Genomic DNA, 19,585 nt, shown 5'->3' with positions numbered 1-19,585 from the left:
TCTCAGTTTTTAAGATTAATCTAGAGAATTCAAAATTTCCATGATTTAGCCAGGGTCACCTGAAGAGCTGGTACTGGAACACACCAACAGAAAGGCAAAAAACTTAAGTCCTATTCATCCAATTGTTCACAATCTTTCTTAATTTTTTTTTTAATAATAGCTTTTTATTTTTCAAAATACATGTGAAGTTAGTTTTCAGCATTCACCTTTGCAAAACCTTGTGTTCCAAATTTATCTTCTTCCCTTCCTTCCCCCCCATACAGCAAGTAATCCAATATAGATTCATATGCAATTGTATTAAACATATTTCCACATATATCATGTTGCACAAGAAAAATCAGATTGGAAGGGGAAAAAATGAGAAAGAAAAAAACAAGCCTGCAAACAAAAATAACAAAAAATTTGGAACCACAACTATGTTGTTCCATATGCAGGCTCCATAGTCTTTTCTCTGGATGCAGATTGTTCTCTCCATTATGAGTATATTGGAATTGTCCTGAATCACTTCACTGTTGAAAAGAGCCAAGTTGATCACAGTTGTTCATCACGTAATCTTGTTGTTTCTGTGTACAATATTCTCTTGGGTTCTATTCACTTCCATTAACATCAATGTAAATCTTTTTGAAATCAGCCTGCTTGTCATTTAAAAGTTCACATTCTAATGAGACAGTGTGTAAAAAGCTACTCAGTATAGGTACTTTCATAAGTAAGGCCCTAAGAATGAGGAGAAAGTGAGGTAAGTAGAGGGTGTTTGGCCTCTATTAGATATGTGCCTGGGAAGATGAGATTTGAGCTGGGAGACAGAAGTTCTAGCACTAAATTTATGTTTATGTCAAAAGAAGTTTTCAAACCTAGTACATGTGATATGGTTCATTTGCCTTAAAACAATGAATTCTGTTTTAAAAACAAATATGCAAATTTAGCAGGAATTTGAGCTTATATAGTCTGATAGGAAGGAAGCATTTCAAGAAAATTGACAAGATTGTACAGCCTCTGATCTTTTAAGAAACAGCATCTAAAATATCTACATTACCATCTGAGACATTATTTGGAATAATTGTCTTCCCTTTCTAATGCTACTAACAAATTCTCATTAACTTTGTACCATACCTTTCCTTCTTGGCATAGTTTTAAAAAATATTTTAGGAGCATAGAATAATTTTTTAGTCTGCCAAAGAATAATAGGGTATAATTTAGTCATACAGGTGTTGAGGACATAGATATTCCTTCCCTTTAGATTGATGCTGAGAATGGTGCAGGATATGACTTGGGCAGTAGGTAGTTGGTTGCTTTTTTGATTGTTGTTCTCAATACTTGAACAAAACCAAAATGACATTACTGCTTTGGAGTCAAGTTGCATTGTATCCAACTGTGATTGATCATACCAATATGAGCTTGCAAAGTAATTCCACAGGTTGGGCACAAGTGGTCTATAAGAAGAACATTTGGATTGGACATGTCTCTAAATTCACTCTTTTCAGGCCAGGCACAGGGTAATGGAGAAAAAGGAGACATCCAAACAAATCAGTTCTAGGAGTTAGGGAGAAGACTTCATAAAAGAGATGCAAATGTAGCTGAGTTTTGAAGGAAGATTCAGAGAAATTGAAAAAGTAGTATATTTCAGACATGGGCGAATCAAAAATCAATAGTTGTTTACTTCTAATTCCTGCTCCTCTATCCTTAAGAAATGTGACAGTTGTTTCTTTTGCAACTTTTGTTTGCCTTTTTTTAAAAAAAAAATTCTTTTTTGTTTGGGGGTGGTAGGAGGGGAGTTAATTCATTCCTTCTCCTTTCCTTTGAGCATGTACTTGGTTTTAAGCAAAAATATATTTTCTTCCCCTCTTTCCCTTCCCACCCCGTTTCTTTTGTTTTCTCTTTTTGCGGAGGTGCTTAGGTTTAAGTGACTTGCCTAGCGTCACACAAGGAGTAAATGTCAAGTGACTGAGACCAAATTTGAACTCACATTATTTGGACTCTAGGATGGCACTCTATTTTGTCACCTAGCTGTTCCTTATGCCTATATTTTCTTTAATGTTTCTAGTCAATAAAGATCTTTGTGACTTGTAAGTTAATAATTACTTTCAACAACACTGTCATTTAAGGTTTACAAGCTTATTCCTTCTAAAAAAAATGACTGAGGATCAGATAATAAAGAAAATTATGATAATAGTGGTTAGCATTGATTTAGGACATCCCCAAAGAAGTTGTAGTGTAGTTTTAAGCTTTAATGGTTGTGTGTGTGTGTGTATGTGTATAGTGTATATATGATAATGTAGTATTTATAGAACTTTAAGATTTGCAAAGCACAGGTAGCAGAGCTAGGATTTGAATCCTGAACCATTGACTTGAAATTTATTGCTCTTTCCACTATGCTATGTGTTGCTACTTGGTTAGCTAGGTGATGCAGTAGATTGAATTCTAGATCTAGAGTCAAGGAAGATTCATCTTTATGAGCTCAAATCTGATCTCTGATATTTAACCAGACATGTGTCCCTGTGCAAGCCACTTAATGTTTGTTTCTGTTCCTTTATCTGTAAAAATGACAACCACTCCAGTATCTTTGCCATGAAAACCACTAAGAAACCATGAAAACCATGAAGAGCCATGACTGAAAAATGATTGAATAGAAACAATGAATATTGCTACTGAAAAGTGCAGATGTAGCTATTGCCCTTTTAAAGATTAAAGAATGAATGAAAATGAAGAAAGGAACAGCTAATAAGGACTTATTAGATACAGATTAGATATATTCTTCTAATTGTTAGTAAAAACAATCTTAGTTTTCAAGAAATTTACAGTCTAATAGAGGAGATGATTCAAACAAACCACACATAAGGGTTTTTTTTTGTTTGGAAAGTTTCGGGGATGATAAACACAGGCTTAATATAACTATTTCTGGAAGAAAGTCTTAGAAATAGTAAGTATATTGTTTAGTCACTTAGCTATGAATAGTAAATAAAGCTGGAATTCCTCCAAGTCCATCACTTGTAAGGAAATTAAGGTTTCTAAGAGGTATATTTGAAGAGGGGAAGTATTCCAAGTCTCAGGACACAAATTGCATAAAGACAAGAAATGGAACATAATGTTTTGATTCGTTTGTTGGTTGTCTTTCTTTCTTGAAGAGGACTAAAATGAAATTACCGTGTTGGAGTTAAGCTACAGTATATCTGACTGTGGCTGATCAGAGCAATAATAGCCCAGAAAGCTTTTTACCACAGTCCAACACAATTGATTAGTGTTGGCTTACGAGTACCATGGAAGAGAAATCTGACTTTTATAAATATAATAAACCATATTCTTTCCCTCAAATTATTGTAAATTTTGGTTTAACATTGAATGTATTTAAGAATTAAGACATTTAAAATTTTTTTCTTTTTGGCCTATTTGGGCTTATTTTAGTTTTGTCTAGGGAAGTAAGTAAAATGGTTTCATCAGTTACTTTCTAGTAGTTTGTAAGTTACACATGCATGGATACATGCATGCAAATACAAACACATAGCACTTTTTAGATCTGGAATACATGAGATTTTATAATTCTTGTTATTTAGCTTTCATTCATCCCTGAATAGTGAGGGGATACAAAAAATTGTTTACTGAGGTCATTTTGAAGTTTGAGGAATAGAAGTGAGTAGGGTCAGTGGAAATAGGATTGTGAAGGTGGAAATGGTGGGGAGGAAGGAAGGGAGAGGGGTGTGACATTCTCTTGATGACTTCTGCAGTACCTTTAAAGTGATTTGTTCCTACTTCGTACTTTGTTAGATCCTCTGTTATAGAAAAACAAGAGACCCCAAATAAGCCCCATTTTATTTCAGTGGTAAACTAGTAAATGATTGTTTTAAAAGCCCTTGTGTTAGAAAAATTAGTGTTCCACAGCAGCTGTTGGTTTAATTTTAATTTTGCAGCTATAATTTTAAACACACATACACACACACACACACACACACACACACACACACACACACACACAGAGCAAACAAACAAACAAAAAAACAACTTCGTACTCCATTCCTTTTAGCATTGACAGTTTTTAAAGTTCAACTTGAATCCCTGTAGGAAATTTATAGGGACAAAATGTAATTTCAGACTGTGTAGGTAGATTCAACCACTAAGATAAGTAGAAATCAAGTCAATAACTTGCAAAGATGTGATTTTTCTGTCAACTTCATCTACTATAACTGATTCCTAAAGTCTGTTGGAGGCACATTTGAATGCAACATATGTTTTTCTTCTTCTGCCACCCCTTATGAGGCACAGGCATTTGGTCATGAGCCCAGATTCAAGGCCAATACCCAGTAGGTTTGTTTTCCCAAGAAAGAGAGATGTTTTATTTGAATGTGAGGTTCTTTCGCCAGTAGTGGCATTCAATGCTCAGAGAGGGAGGTAGGAAGGGTTAGATTGAACAGAAGAGTTTTTGATTTGTCATACAATGGGAGAACTAGCTCTTGTCTGAAGATTGGACTTTAAACCCCAGCCTCACTCCCCCTGGGATATGTACATATGTGGTCATCCACTGAAAAATTGATGTTTAATGTGGGAAAGGAAACACCCTGCATATAAACAGTTTAAATTTATATTTGTGAAACTTCTGATAGTGATTGAAGATGTTTTAAAGCTATAGCCTAAAAGCTATTGCACAGATATTGAACTCTATTATATCCAGAGGTGTAGAGGGGGGGTGTGTGTGTGTATGTGTGTATGTATGTAGTCCAGGTGCAATAACGGTAGTGGCATATACAACTGAAAAGAAAACAGATTGGCCAGGCAGATAAAGTGATAGACTTGGAATCAGAAAGACCTAAGTTCAGATTCCCTAACAGATATTTTTTATCTTTGTGCTTCTGAGCAATGGCTTAACTTGTGCTTCTTATTCCTCATCTATAAAATTAAGATAATAGTAGCACTTATCTGTGAGGATAAAATGAGATAATATTTGTAAAGTGCCTTGTAAAATTGTGATATTTTGTGATATATATTGCAAAACTAAGGATCTCATTGCATGTAGGGGAATTTTACAGAAATGGTTGGACTAAAGAAACATTTTGTTTAGAAAGGTGACCTCCCTTGATTAGCTTTTTCTGTGTTGTCAGCTTCCACTAATGTATCTAAAATACTCACATTTCCCTTTTTTTATGTAGGGATTGGCACATCTTCATGCCCATCATGTGATTCATCGTGACATCAAGGGCCAGAATGTACTGCTGACAGAAAATGCAGAGGTGAAACTTGGTATGTAATAAAATATGGCTGCATCCTGCAAAACTTGGAAGTCAATAATGATTTTTCCTCCCAGGCTTGCTATCAGGTAATATTAGGGTATCTTGGATTTTTATGTGGCTTGCTTATAGAGGAGTGGATCAAGCCTTTGTTCACATTTATTATTTGAGAATGTGGGAGCTGGACTAATTAGGGTTGTTAGCAGTCTACCTGATAGCTAGTGATAGAATATCTTACTTTACACCTTTCACATAGTGCAATTGACCTGAAGCTAATGAAGTTTGAGCGACATTTCAGTTTTATAGAAGTATTCTAGAACTTTTTGTTTTCCATTAAAGTTCTGATAATTTGGGGGCACAATGTTTAATTTTAAGCTGTAGGTCAGAGTTCATTACTGATCACTGCTTTGTGATTTTCTAGATTAGTTGAAGCTCAGAGAGCTTCTTCCTGACTTTGTTAAGATTTTCCTTGTTCTTAGTTTTGTAAGAAAGATGTAAGGGTCAAGCCTGAATTTCAGCCCATAACCTAATCTAGTTAAATTAACATGTCTTGGAATTATTTTAGTTCTGCAATTATTTTATTTTCACAATCATTTTTCCTTCAACAGGATTTCACAAATAATTTTTAATATTTGTTTGAAACTATTCTTGTCTCCTTTGGCTCTCAAAAAAAAAAAAAAAAGAAATCCTTAATTATAAATAGTTGTTTTTTTTTTTTTTTTGGTAAGTTGTATCAAACATTACAATACCCTGAATTTCATGTCATCTCTCTACTTCTTCAATAGCAAAATTTTCTTAAGGCTAAGAATGATTTTTTACTGCTAATAACATTTAAGTTCTAACTAGTAGTTGCTTGGCAAATTTTAATTAGTTCTTTGATAAATTAGCTTATATTTTCTTTGCTGGTTTTTCCATTACTCTAGGTGAGAATAGCTCTGTCACTATGTGAAAAATCAGATAGAACACCATGAGATTTTGAGGTGATTGATAAATCCTTCTATATTTTGAGATTCAGATTGTTTCCCTCCATGTAAGGAGGCACAGTTCCACCCTTCTTTCTATTTTAAGTTCCTTGACTAAAATTTTTTGTTCCTTTCTCTTCCTCTTGTGTATGTCAAGTGTTTGACAAAAGAAGCTAAATCAAGTTCTTGTGGTTAATTCTTCTGACCAAGGACTCGCCTTGTCTTGTGGTCCTGTCTGCCAAAGTGTTCCCAGAAATTATCTTAAAATAAAAACCTTCCAGAACAATATTGTTGCATGGTTTTTGTTTTGTTTGTTTTGTATGAGTATTTCAGATTCTGGGAAACACCTTTTCTGGGAAAAATTGGAAAAAGGAAAAATGTTTTTAAATGTCATTGTATCTGAAAGGAGTATTCATCTTTCTGACATTTGACTGAAATTTTTGATTTTATTTAACTTAACTCTATTTTGTATTCATATTGTGTCTCCCATTAGAGTCCTTGAGGAGAGAACATTTGAATTTTTATCTTGGTAGTCTTTGCATTTTCCTAAGTATTTGGCATATATTATGTTTGGCATATGGTAATCAATAAATTCTTGTCAATTGGTTGATTATTAATTACACTCTCCCAACGCCATCTTTCTTTAGTGGATTTTGGTGTCAGTGCTCAGTTGGACAGGACAGTTGGGCGAAGAAACACTTTTATTGGAACACCCTATTGGATGGCTCCTGAGGTCATTGCCTGTGATGAGAATCCTGATGCGACTTATGATTATAGAGTAAGAGGTCCCTGTTTACTAGTGATACTGGTAGTCATTGAGAATTTAATATGAAGGCCTTGTTCATTTACTTTATGCTTTTTGTACATAAATTATTTCTAGCTAGTAGAACATAGTTAATATTGTAGATTTAAATTTGTTTCTTAAATAAAATGAGAAGATGTTTTTAATGGCTTCTGTAAATGTCCATCGGACATGTTATCCTCAAATGCTTTGGCTCTAAAAGAATGTATGGACAAATAATCCTCCTAATGAAGAGAACTATTAAAGGTCTAAATAAGATGTTATGCCTGGATTAACTGTCATCCTTTATAATTCAAAGATGACCATAAAAACAAGTGGGGAAAAAACAATCAGGGTCAGTAGAGACAGTTTTATCTGTATATAACTTGTGAATATTATTAAAATGTATTACTTATATGGCTTTTGTTTTCTTATTTATTCATTCACTCAAGTTATAGAGACTTGTAGAGAATTTAATGAATAATGCACTTTATTTTGATAATGGAATAGTCATTGTTCTAATCACCTCTCAAGTTGGTTAGCTAGCTTGAGTAGTTTACAAAAAGAATGATAATGTATTCAGACTGCCCTTGTTTAAACCTTGTTTTGGTATGGTAGTATAAATAATTCACAAAAATTGGATCTAGTGAGAATTATAATATTTAAACAAGTGTCTATATGTGTGTTTTTGTAAGTATATGCATAAATATATAAATATATATAGACACATATAATAGTGATCCCATAAGGGCATGAATTTTGTGACAAATGTGGTTTGAAAAGTTTCTAAGTAAGTTAAGTGCTTACCATGTAATTTTGTATATTTGCTGAATATATATAGTTAAAATTGAGCTCTAGTCTAGCCTAGCTTAAAGTTATGGCAAATTTCCAATGAGTATTGTAGACTCTTCTAATAATCATTATACAATATGAAATAACTTTTAAAAAACTTTTCTTAATTTGCATTGATGTGGCTTAGAAGGTATATAATAGTTACATTGATAAGCTTATCCTTAATTTCCTTATTCAGAACATTTGAAACTGTTTGATTTTGATGCTCATCACAGCTGAGGTTGTTCATTTGGAACACTTTCATTTATTTATATGACAACAAAGCACTGGACTTTAACTCACTATCAGTTAGTCCTGTCTCTTCAGACTCAACTAATCTCAATTTGTAAACAAAAACATCACTTGGATGCATTATTTTTAAATGTTTTTATTTTCTCATATCTAATGAGGCAACTATGAAATTGTTATTTATAATGTATAGGAATGAATATGACAGTAACTTTCTTTTGTAGATTGCTTTAAAGTTTACAAAGTATTTATTGTCAAAATAATCCTGCAAGTTATGTTATAAAGTTTTATCCTCATTTTGTAGATTCATAAACTGAGATTTAGAGAGGTTAAGTAATTTATCCAAGGTTATACTGTGAGGGAATTAGAATACAAAAGCTTATGTTTTAGAAGAAGACCTTTCCTTCATAATAAACTTGTTTATATCTGTTTTGCTTATTAGCAAACCATCTTTCAGTAGATTGACCAATAGTAGCTTTCATTCCATCTCTGTTTGGATTATCAATAATAGGTGAATAGGGCCCCATTTTCCTAAGGTATCTGCTAACACACTGTCTGTCCTCTTTTACAGAGTGACCTTTGGTCCTGTGGCATTACAGCTATTGAAATGGCAGAAGGTGCTCCCCGTAAGTGGTTTTCTTTCAGTTTTTCATAGATTAATTTAAGACTGAAATGTATAGCATAGAAATGACTTGAGGTTTAAAAAAAGAAAAAAACATTGACAAAAATATTTCAGTGAGAAGATGGTAATTGCTGTGATGTTTTAGATGTAATAAGAATATTTGACATCTACTGTTTTTGCTACTGACCTCACTGAAAGGGGAGATATCTTAGAATCTCTATTATTTTTTTAGTGGTGATTGAGATCATGCTAAGATTGCATATTTAAAATGATTTTATAAGTTTAAAATTAGTATTTGCTGAAATTTTGAAATATTAATAAATGAGAAAACTATCTACATAAAAAACTACATAAAAGATAAATAAAAGTTTGTGCTCAAGAATGTATAAACTATCTTGGAAATGACATGAAGATGAGTAAAGCACATTCAAAATGAATGCAACATGATTTTGGAATAGATGTTGCTAGGAATTAGTCAGAGAGGGGGTTATAAGAGGTTTCATGTATCAGATAGTGCTTCAGGTTCACCATCTTTCAAAAAGTGACTGGGAGATTTGATAAAATGAAATTACCTGGTCTGTATTTTTCTTCTCATTTTAAAATCCACTTCTCTTTTGGATTAAGTTAAATCAGACCAATAGAAAGTTGACAGTTGACTCAAGAAAAGTTTTAGAAATGGAAAGGAAACAGAAAAAGCAAGTGTTCTCTCCTAATTTTTCTAGCAACAATTGAACAAGACTGAACACAAATACAAGATATATACAGAATAAATACAAAATGATTTAAGAATATAATGGAACAACTGGGGGGGGGTGTATGTATATCTCAAAAAGAGCCCTTGATTTGTTGATGACATTGAGCTTATGGCAGATAAACTTCACCTAATTACTAATTTTACTCTGGAGTAGGTCCCTGAAGAAAAAGGAAAGAAATATGAGAGACCTTTACATTAAGATGATAATTAATATGTAGGAGTTGGTTAGGTTGCCAAGAAAAAGCAGGTAGAAAGAGGGATATATTACTATATAAGGGAATCAATAAACAATAAAGCATTTTTTTAAGTGCCTGTTAAAGTGTCTGGATTAGATGCTGAACATATGCACATAAATAAATGTCTGTGTGTTCAAGTATGTATCTAATTCTATCTTAGAAGTAATATGAAGATGAGTAAAGTACATTCAAAATGAATGAATATGATCTTGGAAGGGATGTTGCTAGGAACTAGGCAGAGGGGACTAGAACAGGTCTCATGTAGTAGATAGTGCTTCAGGTTCATAATGGTCTTGCAAAGGAGACTGGGAGACATGGTAAGATAGAAATGATGGCAGAACAGTTGTAAAGACTGGTCAGCTGAAAGACGGAAATAATTGTAAGGTGGGGAGGTGGAGAGGGAGAGAGTCTGTTTTATGTACTTACGCATAGTTGACTTGTCAATATTCCAGTCTGTAAAATGAATTTAATTATCCTATGTGTCTTTCCTTTCTGATTGGTTCACTGGACAGTCCTAAATGAGCATAATTTATATGCTTCAGCCTTTAGAGAAAAAACAAAGTAAATATATTTAAGTTAGTAGTGATTAATATAGAAAATTTTTACTTCCCATTTTTGGGGAAGGAAAAATTGTGAAGAATGGCTTGGTAGATTTATATTCTCAGCTTGGCAATTATAAAATGAAATGTTCTAGAATTTTTGGAATTATATGCTGGATCATGGTTTCATTTATGACACCTGGCTTCTTCTCCTTTTTGAATACATACAGATAGAACTTAATAGTACTTTTAATCTAAGATCTTAGAAGTGAAGTGGTATGTTAAAAGTTATAGCTTAATGATAATTGTGGATATATACACATACATATATGTGTATGTGTATATATGTATATATATCTATATATAAATTGCACATATTTAATATATATTGGATTACTTGCTGTCTAGGGGAGAGGGTGGAGGCAAGGGAAGGAGAAAAAAATTTGAAACACAAGTTTTACAAAAGTGAATATTGAAAACTTTCTTTGAATATATTTTGAAAATAAAAAGCTTCAAAAATAAAAGTAGCTTAATCCAGATAATTAGCCTTTCTTTTGAATTTTATATTTTGCTATTTCTAAAACTTTACCATCTTTAAAGTCTGATGTAGTTATTTAACTTCTTCATTGAGAATGTCATATAACTCACTTTTCTTGGTATGATTTATGAAAAATTTTCTGTATTTGATTTTGATTTGTCTTTTTACTTTTGTACTTGTTTTAGTGACTTGTTTTTAAAGGGGAATTTAGGTGTTAGAATTTGTTTTCCATTAAAAAAAGTTCAACCAGATTTGCTCTAAAACACATCATTCAGATCCTAATGTGGTAAACAGGGCAACTACTCTGTTTTTTAATGAGTCAAAGTACTTTGTAAATGAACCAAAGAAATTATGATAAAAATGACAAGAAGTATCATGCTTTCATAGATATTTTCTCTCTCTGTCCTTCAACCAGCTCTCTGTGACATGCATCCCATGAGAGCACTTTTCCTGATTCCCCGGAATCCTCCTCCCCGGCTAAAGTCAAAAAAATGGTAAGTAGTAGATAATTGGTATTTTGGGTTTTTTTGTTTGTTTTTGTAGCTTTGTTTTTGTTTGTTTTCAAGCTTTACTTGAGCTGTATTTGAAATGAACAGTGAATTGATTTATTTTTGGTTATGCTTTATTTTGGAGGCTATTGCTTCTTGAAAAAATCAGGTCTTTGAAACATGAATATGACAGAGAGAGGGGAAGGAGGGAGGAAGAGGAGAGAACATTACATTTTGATGACAGGGTATGCAAGAGCTCCAAATTTAAAATGAAGTTTTAAAATCCATGACATTAAAGGACAGTGTCATAGCCTTTCAGTTCCTTAGTACAAAGGAACCTTTTAAATTAATGAAAGCTTTTACTGTAATTATTATAAAGGCCTGAAATTTAGCATGCACTTTTTGCCAGATGAGGAAAATCCATCAACAGTGCCATGTTTTTCCTCTAACAGTCAGCTGCATCAATTACTTGCTAGTTTTTATTTCATGACTTAACCTTTGTAAGAGAAGTTCACTCAATAATTTCCCTTCTGCTCGACTCCTTTTCATGCCTGTCTATCAGTAATCCCTGTCTCCATTTCTCTTTGCCCTCAGATTCTTCAAGTGTTTGAACTTCTTGGATTTATCTTCCTGACATATGCCTTTTCTGCTCTTCTAAAACTATACTCACCTGATTTTTTTTGCAACTTTATTTTGGGTCCTTGTAGTTAGTACTTTGGCATTTTAAAAAACGCACCAAAAATACCCCTGAAATTTAATCCAGTCCTGTTTTTTCATTCTTCTCTCTGTAAACTTGAGGATCTATCCTTTCCTCTATGATAATTCTTTAATTTGTGAATTTCTCTATCATATTTTTCCATTTTAGTATTGTATTATGGCCAGATGGTGCAGTATATAGATGAATCAGAAAAGTTAGTAGATGCTAAAAACAGGATGTTCGTAAGGCAGCATGATGGTAGAGTGGATAAAACTTTTATTTATGGCTCTCATCCTCACCTTTTCTTTAAAATGGAGATGGTGATAATAATAATAATAGAACCTGTCTTACAGTGTTGTAAGGATAAAAATGAGATGCAACATATGTAAGTACTTTTTAAACCTTAAAGCATGCTATAAATGTTAGCTGTTATTATATTCTTGACTAGATTTCCTATTTTAAGTAAATATGGTACCCACTGTCAAAATACTTGTAGACATCTTAGATCTCTTGATGGATTTCTCTAGATTCTTCCTTTACTTTTTTCCTCTTCCTACTCTTTTTAGCCATCTTCAGGTTCCTAGCTTTTAAAAATATTACTTGGGTATCTATTTCTGCTTTCTTCCTCCATTATTCATTCTCTCCAATCCTCTTTTCTTCTCTACTCCCCTCACACACCCTCTCCGCCCCCCAGCTCTTTAGCCCTGCTTTGTCTTCTCTTTCTGTGTCTACTTCTCCCTCTACATTTTTGGATGGTATGTTCAAAATTTATTCTTTAAGTGGGAATTTAAATTGTTCTTTCTCTTTTTTCTCCTTCTGGCAACAGATTAGTTATCATGTCTCATCTTTAACTATAGCAGTCTTCAGATAATTGGGTCATTAATTTTTGGAAATCAGATAATTTTTAGAAAAGTTGTTTTTCTAAGAACATATAATCTCGGAGGTTTTTGTTCCTATTTGGGTCTTAAGATTTTTATATACTTTTGCTTTTTAGGACCACTGATCAGTGAGTCCTCTTATGAAAATAGAAGCAAGCTTGAAATGTCCTGAAATTCCACTCTGGGACCAAGTTAACATTTTAGCCGTTTTAGGGAAATAATTCTAAAATATCCTTGATTTTGGTCTGCATATCACAGACCCCACTACTTTTTATTTAGTAGCTTTTCTTCATGAGTTGCCATGACAGCTTCTAGTAAGAAACATTTCCAACCATATAGTTTCTGGCCAGACCGATTCCAAGAAGCTTTTTTGTCTTGGTAGGACCTGCTGGAACTTCTGCCAGCTAAGTCTTCCAGAATCCAAAGCAACTTTCTACCTAATATAAGCAGAACAAAATTTCGGGTGAGGAGTGAAGGTAGCACTTTTATGACTCCCCTTAATTCCGTTTCTCTTTCTTGACTTGAATTTTGGGGCAACATCTAACTCAGTCAAGATGCTATATAGGGTAGTTTTATAGAATAGAACTGACTCATAAAAGTGTTATGAATTATCTGTCTTCCAGGGAAGTTTAGTTATTTTCTGATGGTTTACAAAACCTATTAGTCTATGTGATACATTGGCTATAGAGCTGGTCTAAAAGTCAGGAAAACCTGGGTTCAAGACTTTGGTACATTCTAGTGTGTGATGTTAGATAAGGCAACTTAACTAAAAGTTGCAAAGAATGTGATAATTTGGAATGGGTAAGATCACTGGGAGATTTCAACACTGATGAAATCACATACATATACAACATATACACACACAAATTCACACATTTAATGTGGGAAAGGGTAGAGATTTATTGAAATAAGTTTAAAACTTCATATGTATATCATGTATTTGGGAGGACAAGTCATTCCTCAGTTAAATGGCATGTTGGAAAATAGTTATTGGGAAACATATTGCTATAGGTAATAAAATTTTCTCTTTAAAAGATAGTTAAGGGTACTTAATATAATTTTAACTCTGGTAGGGACATCATTGAAAGCAATATGGTACAGTGGAAAGAGTACTAATATTGGAGTCAGAGGATTTAAACTCAAGTCTTTGCATAACCTTTATGACCTTGGACCCATCACTTAACTTCTGTGGCCTCTGTTTTCTTGATCTAAAATGGTAGATTTTGGTCTTTTAGTTCCTTCTCATTTCTAAATCTTAGCAATCTTTTGATCTTATGATCAGAAGTCATCTTGCTCACCTCTCATTTTACAGATAAAGAAACAAGAGACCTTAAGAAGACTAAATACTTGTCAAAGTCATAGAGTCAGGAAATAACCATCCTAGAACTTTCTTGAAGTCCTTGAACTTTCTAGAGTCTTTTTAAAATTTTTAATATTTTTTAAATTAAATTGAATTTATTTAATAAATTTTTAATTTAAATTTTAATAAAATGCAGAGGTCAGGAATGTCCTTGTATCTTTTCCTCTTATTTGCATATAAAAATCTTTTCTGCTGATGTGAAAATTGTGTTGGTTCATCTCTCAGTTATATCCTCTTAGAAAAATAGTTTACTTACATTATAATCTAAAGACCAATCTTTACCTATAATGCCAACACATTGTGAAAGAAGCTTCACTAGAATCTCCCAACTAGTTAAATAGGTAAGTTGTCCCCCGTTCTCCGCCCCCTCCCCCCACCCCCCATGCTGGGGTTAAGTGACTTGCCCAGGGTCACACAGCTAGGAAGTGTTAAGTGTCTGAAATCATATTTGAACTCGGGTCCTCCTGAATTCAAGGCTGGTCCTCTATCCACTGCGCCATCTAGCTGCCCCAATAGGTAAGTCTCAAGTGGAAAATAAGGTATTTTCCTAAAACTTCACTTAGAAATCTTCAAAGAAAAGAGAAATGACAGAAACATAATAAAAATAAAGTCATTATAAAATTATAAGTCAGAGATAGGATGATTTTAAATGTAGTAGTAGAAATATACTAGTATACATAGTAATCTGTGTATTATACTATAAATAGTAATCTTTACTTTACTTAAATTTTATATTGTATCCTAAACTTTACAAAGCATTGGAGTCACAACAAGGCTAGGAGATTAGGAAGCACAAATATTATCCCCATTTTACAGATATAGAGACAGAGTCAAAAAAATGAATTCCCTCATGATCACACAAACAAATAAAAGAATCAGTCATAAAATGAGAGGATAAAATGCAACTTCCTCCAAAGTCCTCATGGACTACCTCATTATAGCATGGAGATGATCCCCTCTATTTTTTAAAGCTTTGCTAACAAAGGATAGACTCTGACTGGTTTTGCTAAGTTGGAAAGTTGTCATCTGGAGGCCCAGTTACAAGATTATATGTTGCTTGTCTAAAAATTGTTGTAGCTTAATTCAGAGATGCTCATCATCAGAAGATCAGTCTTTAAGTTATTTTGGAGGGGAAGAGGAAGGGATGAAGCACATGATAACGCCTAAAGATTTTAAGCTCTACAATTGCTAAAGGGGTGTGTGTGTATAAAATAGAAACCATCTTGAAAAATATAAATGTGATGCAGCCTTCATGTTGGTTTTTTTCTCTTTTTAAAAAAAGAATAGCTCCAAATCTGGCCTCAGACACTTACCACTTTCTAGCTTTGTGACCCTGAGCAAGTCACTTAACCCCTATTGCCTCATCAAAAAAAAAAAAAAAAAAGAATAACACAGTGTTTATGATTTTGAAGAAATTTATTAAAAGGCCTGTCATTTGATGTCTTCTCTTTCTGGGCTGTTTTCTTTCTTCCATTCTTTCTGGCCTATGCTTTAATCTATTCTTTCATTTAATCAAGTGATCTGTATAGATCATATAATCACATTATGATTTTAATGTAACAACTTTCTCCCCCCTCTCCTTTCCCTTTTATGAAGGGTAAAGATTTCTTTCTCTGTTTTTCAGTGGGCCTGGACCATATATATTATTACCCTGTTGCTTGTAGGAACCTTATGCAATACTTTTTAAGTCTTCCAAAATTACTTTTGAAGCATTGTTATTTTGTCTTGTGTCTTCAGTTTTACCTATGATCCTGGTTTGCTAGTTTGTTATTTTACATGATTATTTTTCAGAAGTGCCTTTTCCAATGGGAAACTTAATGATTCTTTATTATACAGATTCTTACTTTTCCCCCTTTCTTCTACAGGTCAAAAAAGTTTTTTAGCTTTATAGAGGGGTGCCTAGTGAAGAACTACATGCAACGTCCCTCTACAGAGCAGCTTTTGAAGCATCCTTTTATAAGGGATCAGCCAAATGAAAGGCAAGTTAGAATCCAGCTTAAGGACCATATAGATCGGACAAGAAAGAAGAGAGGGGAGAAAGGTATCAAATTTGTTTTATTTTTAATCTTTATTTTGCAGTTATTTCCAGTTTCCTGTCATTTTGAATAGGCTTTGACTTCCTATTCTTCTCTCCCTCTGCTCCCTTCACTGAGAAATGCCAAATGGCTTTTGGTCAGGTATTCACATCCTTAGCCATGTTGACACTAAGTCTTAATTTCTGGTTCTGGCAAAGACTCAAAAATAAATCTTGTCACCAAACTGGAACCAACATAAGGCTGCCACTCTGCCTCCAAGCTGTTACTTATTTCTTCCAAATTTTAAATACTCAAATTAAGGTATGTTGGTCAGATGAACAGAGTAGTGGAGGTGTTATTTTAGCTCTTTCTTAGGACTTGAAAGTATCTTTGTTCCTATGCTTTACTGATACTAAAAGTTACCACGAGAAAAAAAAATTTTTTTTTCCATGTACTAAGTATTTATTGAGCACAGTGTTGGTTTTCCTAAAACTATTTCAGGGTTTTGTGGGGTCTGTAATCTAATCCCTGTTGACATGCCAGTGATAAAGATTAGTCTCTCCATGTCTTCTGATTCTTTGCAATTTTTGTTCATGTCTTCCCATACTCCAAGAGGAGAGGGGGCATTGCTCTAAAATCCTTGATACAGTATAGTCTAGGGCTCCAAGCTCTGTATTACTCTTGCTCATGTCTGTTTTTTTATTTGTACATCTTTTTGAGGTATGTTCTTTCTCTTTGCTGTTTCCATATCAGTTTTTTGAGTAGAGCTAATAGTTATAGCCCCATTATGTCTACCATACATTTCTCCACCATTTTCTCAGAGAACTGAGGCTTCTTCACAGGCTGTGATCTGCCATATCTCACAATCCTGTATCATCCCCAGAAAAAATAATGCAATTAAATAGATGAACTCCAGGATTTCTCCGGGAGAAATTTGGAGGTTGTTCAAAACTCTGTTTAGTTTTCTAAGTTGAATCCAGCTTGCTTTCATTGTCCTATTCAAATCCAGCTCTTGTTCCTTGTCCTTTGGAATATATATCCAAAATAGAGGTTTTGATGGGCCAATTCTAAAGATTGTCCATCTAATTGCTTATCATAGTCTGAAAATTGATATTCACTAAAATGCCATTTCATTTATGGTCTCTCCCTTCTATAAGGAATCTACTTAGCCCGTTTTATTAAATCCAAACACTTAGACACAGATTTCTACTAAGTTAAGGCTTTGTTGCTTTGTTGCTTGCTATGCCATACTCACTCTGCAATTGTGCCTTTGTAGTGTTTCTTCTTGAAATGACCTCTTTCTTATTCTCTCTTATGGATCTTAATTCATGAAGACCCACCTCAGCCTAAAAATTTTTCCGTAAGTAAGTCAGTCTACAGCAGGCCTTCTTTTGTCTGAATTCCTAAGCATTTTACAACAGTAGAACCTTGAGTAAATAAAAACCTATTCAACAAAATCTTTTTCTTCCCTTCGAGGGAATCAGATGATAATAGTAAAAAGCTTATAAAAAGGATTCAGTCAAATCTGAAATCCTGGGCATATCCTGGTACCTTTTAAAAATTTTTATTTTATAGTAATTTTTTTTAAAAATACATGCAAAGATAGTTTTCAACAATCATCCTTGCAAAACTTTGCGTTCCAAATTTTTCTCCTTCCCTCCCTCCACATTTCTGCCTCTCCTAGAAAGCAAGTAATCTAATTTACATTAAACATGTGCAGTTCTTCTAAGCATTTTTCCACATATATGATGCTGTATGAGAAAAATCAGATGAAAAAGAAAAAAACCGAGCAAGAAAAATGCAGGTTAATAAACAACAATGAAAATGACATAATTATGATCCACCTTTAGTCCCCATAGTCCTCTCTCTGGATGCAGATGGCTCTCTCCATCACAAGTCTCTTGGAATTGACCTGAATCACCTCATTGTTAAAAAAGAACCAAGTCCATCATAGTTAAACATGTAATTTTGTTTATGCATACAATGTTCTCTTGGTTCTACTCACTTCATTTAGTATCATTTCATGTAAATCTCTCCAGGCTTTTATGAAATCATCCTGCTGATTATTTCTTATAGAACAATAATATTCCATAACATCCATATGCCATAACTAATTCAACCATTTCCCAACTTATGGCTGCCACAAACATTTTTGCATATGTGGAGTCTTTCCCCTTTTATATAGAGACCTATATAGTGGGATATAGACCTAGTGGAGATACTGTTGTATCAAAGAGTATGCCCAGTTTGATAGTCCTTGGGATATAGTTTCAAATTGCTCTCCAGAATGACTGAATTAGATCATAACTCCACCAACAATATAGTATTCCAGGTTTCCCACATCCCCTCCAACATTTATCATTGCTTTCCTATCACCTTAGGCCAATCTGAGAGGTGTGAAATGATACCTCAGAGTGTAGCAATTTACATTTCTTTAATCAATAGTGATTTTTTCCTATGACTAAAAATAGCTTTAATTTTTTCATCTGAATATTCTCTCTTCATATCTTTTGTGTTTTCATACATTTTAAGCCATATATTTATCTGTTGAATCTTATTTCATTAATCAGAAATACCCAAATTAGTGACTTTGCTACATTGACATTTCACACATCAAAAGTTAGTAATATAAATTAATTTAAAATAATTAAAATTTTATTGAATGATTTATACCCAAAGAATTGTGTCATTGTCAATTAAAAGGGAGATAGGTTGCTACATAATGATTTTAAGTAATTTCATTGAAGCCATAAATAGCATATTCATTAATTTATGGATTACATAAAGTTAAGCTCTAACACTATATAAAAGACAACCAAAAGGGTCTTAATGGCTAGAAAAAGATTTAATCTCACATGATGAAATATAAGAATAGAAACGTCTTAAACTGAGACTTAAGTCAAGTGAAACCATGTGGAATGAGGGATATGGACAGAAATTTGTTGAGGTCAGAAGGACCTCATTGAATTGTTAGTGAAGTATATAATTAAGTAGCACCAAAAAGCTAAGATGGTCCTAAATTATATTCTCAGAAGCACTGGTCCAGGACACTATATCCTCCTGGTTAGGCCACAGATAAGAATATTCATTTCTGGGAGGCCAAGCTTTAGAAGGGATATTGATATGATTGAGCATATAAAGAAAGATGACTCAAAATGCCATGCAGGGATCAATTTGAAGGTAACTGGGGATTGTTAGTCTGAAGAAAAGCAAATTTAGAAGAGACATGATTAGCATTGTAAAGATATTTGAAGGACTGTTGTCTGTGAGATTAGACTTACTCTTATTAGCTTCAGGGTGCAAAGGTTATGGTTATATGTTACAGAGGAATGGATTTTAATATAAGAAGAAATTTTTCTTCAGTGCATTAGTTTCATGTTTCAAGCATCCTATTGGTTTTTTTCATTTTAGTTTCTTATTAG

General features: G+C 33.4%; 1 protein-coding gene across 9 annotated transcripts in view; it reads left to right on the top strand.

Annotated features, from left to right (window-relative positions):
* MAP4K4 (mitogen-activated protein kinase kinase kinase kinase 4) overlaps positions 1-19,585 on the top strand; it is a 239,599-nt gene that overhangs the window by 156,504 nt on the left and 63,510 nt on the right. For all 9 annotated transcript variants that reach the window (XM_074299761.1, XM_074299757.1, XM_074299760.1 and 6 more), the window contains exons 6-10: positions 5,136-5,226; positions 6,823-6,953; positions 8,608-8,662; positions 11,141-11,219; positions 16,014-16,189. In XM_074299761.1, the coding sequence (XP_074155862.1) occupies positions 5,136-5,226; positions 6,823-6,953; positions 8,608-8,662; positions 11,141-11,219; positions 16,014-16,189 (532 nt within the window). The remainder of the gene's footprint in view (positions 1-5,135; positions 5,227-6,822; positions 6,954-8,607; positions 8,663-11,140; positions 11,220-16,013; positions 16,190-19,585) is intronic.

The sequence above is a fragment of the Sminthopsis crassicaudata genome, chromosome 3, assembly GCF_048593235.1.
Source record: "Sminthopsis crassicaudata isolate SCR6 chromosome 3, ASM4859323v1, whole genome shotgun sequence".
NCBI lineage: Eukaryota > Metazoa > Chordata > Mammalia > Dasyuromorphia > Dasyuridae > Sminthopsis > Sminthopsis crassicaudata.
This window is presented reverse-complemented; position numbering and strand designations above follow the sequence as displayed.